The sequence below is a fragment of the Nicotiana tomentosiformis genome, chromosome 4 (genome assembly GCF_000390325.3).
Source record: "Nicotiana tomentosiformis chromosome 4, ASM39032v3, whole genome shotgun sequence".
Classification (NCBI taxonomy): Eukaryota; Viridiplantae; Streptophyta; class Magnoliopsida; order Solanales; family Solanaceae; genus Nicotiana; species Nicotiana tomentosiformis.
In genome coordinates, this window is record NC_090815.1 from 80,867,014 (window position 1) to 80,879,444 (window position 12,431).

General features: G+C 37.5%; 2 protein-coding genes across 3 annotated transcripts; both read left to right on the forward strand.

Annotated features, from left to right (window-relative positions):
• Positions 1-661: 661 nt before the first annotated feature.
• LOC104099281 (uncharacterized) lies at positions 662-11,146 on the forward strand. Of its 2 annotated transcripts, none has more exons than XM_009606222.4 (3): positions 662-906; positions 9,012-9,082; positions 10,386-11,146. In XM_009606222.4, exons 2-3 carry the CDS (start codon positions 9,014-9,016, stop codon positions 10,965-10,967), a joined length of 651 nt encoding a protein of 216 aa, XP_009604517.1. In that variant the 5' UTR covers positions 662-906; positions 9,012-9,013; the 3' UTR covers positions 10,968-11,146. The 2 variants fall into 2 exon arrangements, with proteins under 2 accessions (XP_009604517.1, XP_009604518.1); XM_009606223.4 differs by lacking the exon at positions 662-906 and adding an exon at positions 7,180-7,284.
• On the forward strand, positions 3,596-4,303 carry LOC104099280 (uncharacterized). Its single transcript, XM_033656907.2, has one exon. It carries the CDS (start codon positions 3,596-3,598, stop codon positions 4,301-4,303), a length of 708 nt encoding a protein of 235 aa, XP_033512798.2.
• Positions 11,147-12,431: the final 1,285 nt, after the last annotated feature.

The following is a 12,431-nucleotide window of genomic DNA, read 5'->3' on the forward strand; positions in this document are numbered from 1 at the left end:
ACTTGGCGTGCCACGTCATTTGACACGTGGCACCAAACTGAGCCTCTAGGAAGATGATATCTTGAGCTTAATGAAGTGAGCTCATCACTTTAACCAATTAACTGGGCTAGCCCAATGGATTAAGACTTATTTATTTAATCTATATATGTTGGACTTATATAACTAATCCAATTATATTAGCCCAATAAATTTATTTGAACTAATATATCTTGAATTTTAAAATATCGTCCAAATTATTTTACAGATTTAATTCCAATAAAATTTATATGCCTACAGGGGCAAAACTCCTTTATTTATAGGTGAAAAATGACTTACCCACAAAGTAACAAACTCTCTAAAAGATAGACATTCACTCTAAGTACAATTCTATTCATAACAATTTGGAATTAATAATCCCAAGATTGTTATCCCACATTTACTATGAGTGAGTTAATTAGTATCATTATTTTGATAACAATTTGTACGGATATCATTTAATATTCATAACCAAATATGGAATTGTATTTATTTCAAATCCATATCGGAATTATTATATTATTAATCCCAGTAACTAAACGACCCAAGTGAATAACCTAATGGTTGAGTTACCAAATGTGACTCTTTTTAAATAAAAAAAATATTGTCAAACTAAAAATTGGATGATCTCAGCAGCTTATTGGCCTTTCGTTCTCAAACACGGGCACCCAAATGGAGCGAAAGGACACAGTTCATTTTCCTGTCCCCTTCTCGCACACTCAAAAACCTTGGGTCCAATCTGTTTATCGTTGCAACTCAATTGGGATTGTACCGTACATTCTCTTCCCTTTACTTGAGCTCAACTGTGGTAGCTGTTTCCAAGATCATTCTCTGTTGTTCTTCTGCTTCTTGACTTTCCCATTCATTCTTGAAGCTGGACTGCAATCTAAGGTAGAATTCATGAATTTTAACTATTGATTGATATATGATTTTCTTACTTATTTGTTTCGGAGCTTTAGTTTTTTTCTTAGTGGGATTGTCCAATTGATATCTGTAAATTTTTATGATTCATGTGAACCCTTTATGCCTGGGAACGCAATTTATTGTGGATGTTACTCTCTATTTTAGGGTTAGTTGTTTAAGTAAAAGTGGCTTTTGATAGTGGGTCGATGAATATGAAATTGGTGGGGTGAAATGAAAACAAGATTTAATCTGGTTATGCATTTCGAATACTAAAAAATAAAGTACCTAGAGTGGTAATAGTTAGTGAAATAATAAGAGTTAGACAAATGGTTGAAGTAATTCCATTTCAAACAGTCCAATATTGGATGTCTCTGTAATACTTTGAACCATTTATTAACATTGCAGTGAAAATGATAAAAACGTTTACTCCTTTGCAATTAAGTAATTGGAGCCTGGAAGGAGCTATGGAGCAGGAGTTAGGTGGAATGTATATCAATACCAAGGAAATGCTGATTAAGTTTGAGTTCTTTGACATGTGGGTTTCCCTTAAAAAAATAAGAGTTGTCAGAACCTTATGCTGAGAGAAATGCGAGTCCGGAACCTAAATGTTGCTATTTTTGATTCAAGAGGACCAAATAGGTGGAAAAAAGGGATAAGCATAATTTTATATATAGCGCATGTTTTTACATGCGCTATACCTTAATGGCCAGTTACCCCGTTAAGGTATAGCGCATGTAATACATGTGTTATACTCAATATTTGAACATCCATAATAATTTACTGTATAGCGCATGTAATATATGCTCTATGTGTACAACGCATATATTACATGCGCTATACTGAACAATTGCCATCCCTAAGCATTGGATAGTTGCTTACTTAAGGCCGAACATTCATTCTTGAAAAAATCATTCTTGAGTGAATTTGAACCAATTTACCTTTGTTCTTCGGCATCCTTTATACATCACTTCATCTTCTTCAATATATACCTTTTCTCTTTGAATCTTGCTACAATATCTAATGAGCGAAAATTTAGAGTTGCATCATATTGGGGCGGTGAGGCTGTGGTGGGGAATAACTCGGTACACTATAGTTGTTCTCCAAAGAGTATTGTTAAGGTGCCACTCATGTCGGAGTACGACAAATGCATATATTTGATTTGTAAAAGAATGAGCGTGAGTAAACGTTTGGTTAATCTTAAGGTAACTGAAAGATATCCGTATTCGCTTACTCCGCAAGATGCTGCTTGTTATGCCGAGTTTAACATCGATGATGATGAAAATCTACAAGATTTTTTGAGGACTCCAGATAAACACTGGAATGTTTTTGTGTTAAGAATGCTGGAAATGTACGTAAAGTCTGAAGACGTCAACAATATTGATGTTTCGCAAAATATGGCTAGCATTCAATTATCTGGTGGTGTTTTCAGAGATGTTTTATCCTAGCAGGTTCCATATGAAAGAATCTGGCAAGATCTAAACTTATCTCCATGGGTTAATGAGGAGCGAGGACATAATTACTCCCCAATGCAGCAGCGTGAAGGGTCGGCAAGTTTACAGAATTCACAGGCCGAGTGATAAATTGCAATTTTCCATGTTTTAGTATAACTATTTCTTTTATGTATCATAATCGTACTAACTCTTATATCTTTCATAGTGGGTTACCAGCCAGATATGAATTTTACAAGTTATGAACCAACCAATAGTTGGAATATACCTAATTTTGGAGGGGTGGATCATGCTGGTCCATCCTCGAGTCATCAACAACTCGATAATGTGTATCATGGGCTATCTACAAATTATGATGGTATGTTTTAAGAGTTAAAGTTAATATAGTATGTTGAGGTGGCTTCGAAATATTAATTATTTTATTGGTTGTGCAGTGAAAATGAGCAATATGACGGTCTTGTCCTAACTTAGTTGGGCGATGACTATATATTGAATCAGGATATGGCAGATGCACAGAGTGAGGAAGATAACAATAATTATGACGACGACACTGATGAGTCCAAAGATGTCACACCCTTCCCTGATGAGAGCGACGGTGAGGAACCACACTTTACAGATGAGAGTGAGAATGAGCAATCAGATTTGACGATGGAGCATGATGCCATAACTCAACATGCTCCGTATACGTAGACTCCACCTACTGTTAGATCAACGATGTACGAGTTGTGTGTGCCCTTTCATTCAAGGAAAATTCCCTACCTTGATCACTTGCCAAGTATGCCGATGTTGATGCTTTCACAAGGGATCTTGATGACATTCGTACAACAATGTGGAATAAAAGTAGACAAATAGAGCTTTGTAAGAATATAATTTTCGGTGATAAGGCTCGCCTCAGCAGGGCGGTGCGAATTTACAGCATAAAAAACTGCCGTGGGATTGAGGTTGCTGAGTCATCTAAGAAAAAATATAAGGTGGTTTGTCGTAGATGGGATCAAAGTTGTAAGTGGATGCTGCGTGGGAGAAAGTTGAAAACTAATATGTGGATGGTGGGGAAATACATTGGCAAGCATACTTGTAATATGAACACATTCAATGGGAATCATTTTAATTTGAACGTTGATTTGATTTCCTTTATCTTGATTCCACACATTTAATCGTCCATAAGGTACGAGGTGAAATAGTGTATAACATCAGTTGCACATGTATATGGGTGTACCATTACCAAAAGAATGGCATTTCTCGGGTGTAAGTGTGCGTTTGAGATTGTTTATGGAAACTGTGATAAGTCATTTACGGCTCTACCTTGGTGCATGGCTGCTTTGCAACACATGAACCCCGGGACATTTGTTGAGTGGAAGCACGACCGGAGTCCTGACTTTCTACAAAACTTATTCAGATATGTGTTCTGGGCATTTAAACCATCCATTGATGGTTTTGTTCATTGCCGCCCGTTCATCTCCATAGACGGCATACATATGTGCGGAAAGTATGATATGAAGATGTTGATTGCCGTTGGAGTAGATGCTAATGGCCAAATATTTCTCATTGCCTTTGCTATTTGTGCCAATGAAAGTCAAGAGACTTGGACATGGTTTATAAACCACTTGGAGGAGCATGTTGTGAAACAACGTTCAGGTGTTTGTCTAATATCTGATCGGTACGGTGGGATTTTAAGTTCTGTACGTGCTTTGGATGAATGGAAGGAGCTATACGGCTACTACCGTTACTGTGTTAGGCACTTGAAGGCCAACTTCCAGCGGGCTTATCCGAACAAGAGCTTGCATGATCTAATGTGGATCGCTACAACAGATCATCAAGAGAGGAAATTCTTGATGCAAATGGAATTCATTAGTCAGGAAGACGAAGAAGCTTATCTTTGGTTGAGGAATCTTGAGATTGAGAAGCGGACTCTGCATAAGGATGATGGCAGAAGATAGAGAATTTTGATACTAATGTCTCAGACTCTTTCAATTGGTTGTTGAAGTCAGGCCGTGGATTGCCAGCCACTGCCATTGTGCGGATGCCATTCAAGCAGCTGGCGGAGAGGTTCGTTGATAGATTCCGCAGTGCATCCTCCTTGTTGGAAATGGGTGTTCAAATTATGCCAAAACCGATGCAACAGTTTGAGCGTTATAGGAAGCGGTGACAGTGGCATACATATTTGCAATATTGCAGTGACCGAAATATTTTTGAAGTTCGCATTGGTTTGCATCGAGGCCGCGGTAATAATACCCACACCATCAATGAGAGCACGCGATTATGTTCATGTGGTAAATAGTCGATTTATCACTTGCCATGCTCTCATGCCTTGAAGTGCTTTCTACATACTGGGTTTGTAGCGATGAGGTATGTTGATAGAGAATATAGTGTGGCTGCATACGCAAACACCTATAGCGGACACTTCCACCCATTGGGTTCTGAGTCTTATTGGTCGCGGGATCCATTTGTAATGTTTTGTAACAAGGCGTTTTTGCGTTGCAGGGTAGTGCAAAACAGAACCCGGCGGTTACGGAACCAAATGGATGTTGGGGATACCGTATATGCGCTTAAATGTGGTCTCTGTTCCCAAATAGGACACGACACTGTAAATGTCCTACAATCGGTTTGGGACGCGGTGGCAATTCAGCTTCTTGTGGCAGTTCATCCAACATTGACAATTATCGGGCATATTATTTATTTTTTAAGTAGTATATTTAGTAGGAATAAGTGTCTGTAATGGTATGTTTGCAATATCAATAAAATAAAGTTGTCCAATAGTGTTAACTCTGATTGACACTTAGCATTTAAAATTCAATATGAATGTCTCGGGGTTAAAGTGTTGCAAAGCAGTCATGTACCTTGGCCGAGCCACAAATGACTTATCCTAGTTGCCATAAACAATCTCAAACGCACGTTTACGCCCGAGAAATGCCTTTCTTTTGGTAATGGTACACCCATATACTTGCGCAACTAATGTTAACACTCATTCACCTTGTACCTTATGGACGATTCAACGTGTGGAATCATGACAAGGGAAATCAAATCAACGTTCAAGTTAAAATGATTCTCATTGAATATGTCCATATTACAAGTATGCTTGCTAATGTATTTCCCCACCATCCGCATATTAGTTTTCAACTTTTTCCCATGCAGCATCCACTTGTAACCTTGGTCCCATCTACGACAAACCGCCATATATATTTTCTTAGATGACTCAGCAAGCTCGATCTCATGATAGTTTTTTATGCTGTAAATTCACACCGCCTTGCTGAGACCAACCTTGTCACCGAAAACATATTCTTATAGTGCTCTGTTGGTCTACTTTCATCCCACATTATTGTACGAATGTCATCAAGATCGCTTGTGAGAGCATCCACATTTGGCATATTTGACAAGTGATCAAGGTAGGGAATCTCCCTCGAATGAAAAGGCGTGCGACTCATACACCGTTTGTCTAACGGTGGTGGAGTCTGCATATATGGAGCATGCTGAGTTGTGACATCATGCTCCATCGTCAAATCTGGTTACTCATTCTCACTCTCATATGTGAAGTGTGGTTCCTCATCGTCACTCTCATTAGGGAAGGGTGTGTCATCTCCGGACTCATTAGCGTTGTTGTGATAATCACTGTCATCTTCCTCACTCTGTGCATATGCCATATCCTAATTCAATATATCGTTATCGCCCAACTGGCAACTGAGTTAGGACAAGTCCGTCATGTTGCTTATTTTCACTGCAAAACCAATAAAGTAATTAATATTTCGGAGCCATCTCAACATAATATATTAACTTTAACTCTTAAATGTACCATTCATAATTTGTAGATAGCCCATGATGCACATTATCGAGTTGCTGATGACTCGAGGATGGACCAGCATGATCCACCCTTCCAAAATTAGATATATTCTAACTATGAGTTGGTTCATAACTTGTAAAATTCATATCTGGCTAGTATCCCCTATGAAAGATATACGAGTTAGTACGATTATGATACATAAAAGAAATAGTTATACTACAACAAGAAAAATTGCAATTTACCGCTCGACCTGTGAATTCTGTAAACTTGGCGACCCTCCATGCTGCTGCATTGGGAGAAATTATGTCCTCGCTCATCATTAACCCATGGAGATAAGTTTAGATCTGGCCAGACTCTTTCATACGGAACCTGTTCGGATAAAACAACTCCGAAAACACCACCAGATGGTTGAGTTTTAGCCATATTTTGCGGAACATCAATACTGTTGACGTCTTCAGACTTTACGTACATTTCCAGCATTCTTAACACAAGAACATCTTTGTGTTCATCCGGAGTCCTTAAAAAATCTTGCAGAGTTTCATTGTCATCGATGTTAAACTCGGCATAACAAGAAACACCTAGCGGAGTAAGCGAATACGGATATCTTCCGGTTACCTTAAGATTAATTGAATGTTTATTCACACTCATTCTGTTACAAATCAGAGGTACCAATTCGTCGTACTTCAATGTTAGTGGTACCTTAACAATACTCTGTGGAGAATAACTATATTGTACTTAGTTATTCTCCACCACAGTCTCAACGCCCCAATATAATGCAACCCTATTTTTTAGCTCATCTGACATTGTAGCAAGATTCAAAGAGAAAATGTATGTATATATTGATGAAAATGAAGTGATATATAAAGGATGCTGAAGAACAAAGGTAAATTGGTTCAAATTCACTCAAGAATGAACGTTTGGCCTTAAGTAAGCAACTATCCAGTGCTTAGGGACGGCTATTGTTCAGTATAGCGCATGTAATATATGCGCTGCACACATAGCGCATATATTACATGCGTTATACAGTAATTATTATGGCTATTCAAATATTGAGTATAACGCATATATTACCTGACACAATAGGCAAATGATGACTTCGCAATGTCTGCAAAGAAGAATAAATAATGTGAAGTAGCTTGTCAGGTGAGAGACTTTATCTCTAAATTTCATTCCTATGACATACACGATTACATCAACGGGTATTCTAAAACCTATAAATATGTCTCTGCCCCTCATTTGCAGATCATCTCATCAAAATTTGTTCTTTTCTCTTCAGCAATAAAACCTATTCTCTGTATGGTCATAGAGTAGGCAAAAATTGCCGAACCACGTAAATCTTGTCCTGTCTTATGGAATTTATTGATTTTCTCTTATAATTATTTTTCTTCTATTAGCCTGACACGCTTCTCTTTGTATTAGTCTGAACCATTCATGAACATTACAATGAAAATGGCTAAAACATTTACTAATATATAATTAAGTATCGGTATAGGAGCTACCGAGTTGGAGTTAGGTGGAATGTAGTGTACTGATTACAAACAAGAAGCAATACCAAGGATATGCTAATTAAGTTTGAGTTCTTTGACATGTGGGTTTCCATGAAAAAAAAGAAGAGTTGTTAGAACCTTATGGTCAGTGTTATCAAAGGCGAAAAGCGTAAAAAAGCTCGTTGGTCCTTTGGGGCTTTAAGTGGCGCATATAAAGCGTGAGCTTTAATGAAGAAAGACTCAAATGGAGAAAATTAAAATAATGTGTGGGTAGTCCAACACTAATAATAATACACATGAATAACAAATATATGGACAAATAAATTGAAAAAAAATTATGATAATGTGAAATATCAATTGTCTAGTATCGCCTCTTCAGGATTCACTCATTGGCAAGGAAAAGTATGTCTTAGAGCCTTGATGACAATACTGAAGCGCACGCTAAGCAAAGTGAAGCAGAGCGCTCAACATGTTTTGCCTCGCTTAAGCGTTTTAAGCGCGCACTTGACAACACTGCTTATGCTGAGAGAAGATGAGTGTGATACATAGCATCAAGTTAAAACTCATGTTTGTGTAACAAGTGGTTTTGAAAACAAGAGAGAAAATGGAGGAATTGACATATCTTGACTACAAGTAAGAGGACAGTGTGTTGCAGTACACTATAAAAGGGCAGCCCGGTGCACTAAGCTCTCGCTATGCGCGGGGTCCGGGGAAGGGCACTATGAATCACCTTGTTTATCATTTCTACGTAATCACATTGACAATTTGATCTTTTTCTTTTACTTCAACACACTTCTTAGTCGCTGAGTGACAACCCACTTCAGAGGAAACTCTGGGATAATTTGCTCCATCAGGAATCAAATGTGAGGCAATTGTCAAGTTCTAGAGCAGTTTCTTTTTGGACTTAATTAGAGTGTGTCTTAACATTATAGTTTTATTAATTGTTGTGTCAAGTACTAAATCTTCTCTAGCTTTGGCTAACCAAATTCTCGTATTTGATCCTTGATCTATGCATTAACTGAAAAAGGAGGATATTGAACCTCTTAGTAAGCTAGTTTTAGAGGATTAGTTCGGTAAGTTTACGTCCTCATGGTATAATATGGAGCCGCTCCTACTAGTAAAAGTTACAGAGAGATATTTATGTTTATGGGATCCACCCACTGAGGATTTTAGCTTTGCGACCATATGTTCGCCAGGAAATTAGTTTGTGCGACAGATTCTAATATCGGTGTCTTAGAGTTTTATTTTCGTATTTGTCCATTTATTCTTTTTGTTATTATCATTACTACCGTTGTTGTTTTTGTTGTCATTGTTGTTATTTAGATTTGCCTCATTAATGCTAAGATCAATTAACTGTTTCTCACGCTGTGCTTTATGGTGCAGGGATGCTAGGCAAATCATTTGCTTCTCCTTTGCTGACCTTTAACTCCGCATCATGCTTCTCCTCTCTTTGTGTGAGTATAACTTCTGTCTTACATTTTTCTTTTCTTTTGCATTTTGGTAGAAACCATTGATGAGTTATGGCTGGGGCTACTAGACTCCAAATTACTATATTATCTCCTTCGTGTTCTATTTCTTTCTTTTATTTCCGTTTTATTTTATGTGACGATGCTTAATAGATACAGAGTATGAGATGTTACAATATCAATTGACAAGTAGATGGAGCAAACATCACACGAAGTCAATACAACAACAACAAACCCAGTAGTTTCCCGGGGTCTGGGGAGGGTAAGATGTACGCAACCTTACCACTATCCCTGGAAGGGCAGAGAAGCTGTTTTCGATAGACCCTCGGCTAGAGAACGAAGTCAATAGTTAATAAATTTAAATTTCTCAAAGTTGTATAGAGTAATAGTATTAATTGAACAACCAATGGTGTGGTCTAATGGTAATAAAGTGGATGAACATCAGCGGGTAACCAGTTTCAAATTCTAGCAAAGACAAAATGTTTGTGCTGGTTGGAGGTAGCACATATCCACTGGAATAATTGAGGTGCTCCCAATGGCCTGGACACCACCGTTACAAAAGAAAAAGTATGAATGGAATGGTGTGAAATTATTTGTAACAATCAAAATGGAGAAGGCGTCATATAAGTTGGAAAAGAGAATATTTTTATTTCATTTTTAAATTTATTGGTTGATAACTAATTTTTTCTTTGTTATTCTCTTGGTACTTGTGTACTTACAGACTTCATAAAATTGCAATGTTACAAAATCTTCAGCTAGTCTGTGATGGTGGAATGCCTATATCATCTATGATGTTACAAAATCTAGGGGAAGGATGAGCAATTCTCTGACATGCTTTTAGGTTTGGAAAAGGGTCAAACAAAGAAGAATAGATATAGGACTTTTATATAGTTAACCCCAGCTAGTTTGAAACTGAGATATAATTGATTGATGGATCAATTGATGCTTTTAGATTTGAAATCTTGGAAAGGCTGCATACTTTTAAGTTGAATTTTTTTTTCATAACCTTGCATTTTGAAACAAGTGTGTATCAGATTCTGCCTAAGCAAGATCGGTAGAAAGACGAAGGTTAATTTAACTCCTGTGAGATGATGATTTTCCGAAGAATGGTTATTTGAGGATATTGATATAGCTGACGCAACTAGTTTGGGATTGAAAAGTAGTTGTTTTATTGTTGCTTTTGATAATGACAAAATCATTCATTTTTTCCGTGATGTTCAGTCTTCAATATCAGCCCAATATACTCTCTGGCGAAAGTATCTTATACTAATACCTTTTTCTTACTTAACAGTGTGATTCCGGCTCAACAGCAGCAAACAATCTAGTAGGGTATGTAAATTGCTCGAATAACATTACATCAAATGTCACCAAAGGATCTTGGACATCTGGTTATTATCTGTCCAAGAAATGGAAGTTGCATTCAACAGCTACTGACAATATAGTATTAACTGAAGAAGAGAAGAAAACATGGAATGATAGCAGACAAGCTCTGTCGGCATTCAAATTTAGCCCAGAGGAGGAAGACAAAATCTTAGGAAAAGCATTTGGCCAGATACATTCACCTTACTGGTATGAAGAACGGAAGAAAGAGGTTCCAAGACTTGAAGTTGTGAATGAGATATTGGATTATCTAAGGAGCTTAAGCCTTACCGATGATGATCTCACTAAACTTCTCAAGAAATTCCCAGAAGTTCTTGGATGTAGCCTTGAAGATGAAATGAAAAACAATGTGGAAATCTTGGCGAAACAATGGGGAATTGAAGGTAAAACTCTGACAAAAGTGCTGCTTCGAAATCCAAAAGTTTTAGGCTACAACGTCGATTGCAAAGGTGATTGTGTGGCTAAATGCACTCGCTGTTGGGCTCGGTTCTAACTGTATTCTTGTTGTTTCATTCTCATCCTTTTTTTCTTTATGTATAATAATGTTTTACATTTAATCATTCTTCAAACCTTGTAGTATCTAATTATACATGATGAGGACAATCGAGTGGTGATTCAGCGGTAAAGCTGTCATCCCGCATCATAGGGTTCTAAGATTCGATTTTCACCAAATCTTTATGTTGTCGCAAACTTAAGATATTAAATATAATGAGCAGCACCATCCCCGTTCCCCTGAAAAAGGGAAAAGGAAGAGCTTCTAATTAAGTGCAGATGGATCTTTCTTGGCTACCACGAACAAGTTGTTAATTAGTGTAAAAATCTTGTGGTAAATGGAGGTAGCGATGGAGAAGATGAAGGAGAAGATAAAGGAGAAGATGAAGGAGAAGAAGAATAAAAAAATTATTTTGTCTAAATGGGAACTGAAGCCAAGTTTAAGGGGCCGTATAGATATTTGGCCTATTTTCATTATAATCATATAATAGATCCTTAAGAAAAACTAGAAACTGCTGTACTTCACTTGAATGGTAGAGCTGAATCTTGGTATTTTTCATATCAACTAGGTAGGGGAATTGTGAGGTGGTCGGATTTTGTGGAGGAAATTTGCAAGAGGTTTAATAATTCTGATAATAGCAATCTGAATCTACTTGGAAAGTTCAAAAGGATTGAATAGATAGGTACTGTGAATGAGTATCTTGAGAAATTTGAAGATCTTAAAGCTTGGGTGTTGATTAAACACCCAACCATCCCTGAAGAATTCTTTTTAGGGTTCTTATTGAAGGCCTTAAGGAAGAAATTAGACACAGTTAAAATGTTGGACCCCTATTTATTGAGTCAAGCAGTAGAGAAAGCTAGACATAAGGAAGATCTGTTAGAGTCAATGAACATATAGGGAAAGCTAGGAATTAACAGACAAAGAGTTCAGTATAACACTAATCATAGTGCATTGAGTGTTAAAAATTCTGATTATGGGAAAAGAGAGGGTAACACTAACATAACAATGTCTGTTAACAAACTGTTTGAGGCTAGGAAGGCTAGAGGGGAGTGTTACAAGTGTGGGGAGAGATATTTTCCAGGTCATGTGTGCAAGAATAGACAAATAAATGCCCTATTAGGTACTGCTGAACAAGAAGAAATGGTGGAAGGGGCCGGCTTAGAAGAGGTGATTGATGAGGCCATCAGTTTGAATGCCTTATCAGGCACTGCTATTTCCAATACAATCAAGTTGAAAGGAATGTATGGAAAACAAGGGTTGATAATACTAGCTGATAGTGGGAGTACACATAGTTTTGTGGCTAGTGACACTGCCAAACAGTTGGGTTGTGTGATCAGGGAAGCTGCTCCTATGAGGGTGACTGCTGCCAATGGTATTCATTTGATGAGCTACCACTACTGCCCTCAATTCAAATGGAAGGTCCAGGGAGTGGAATTTGAATACAAACTCAGACTGTTGGATATT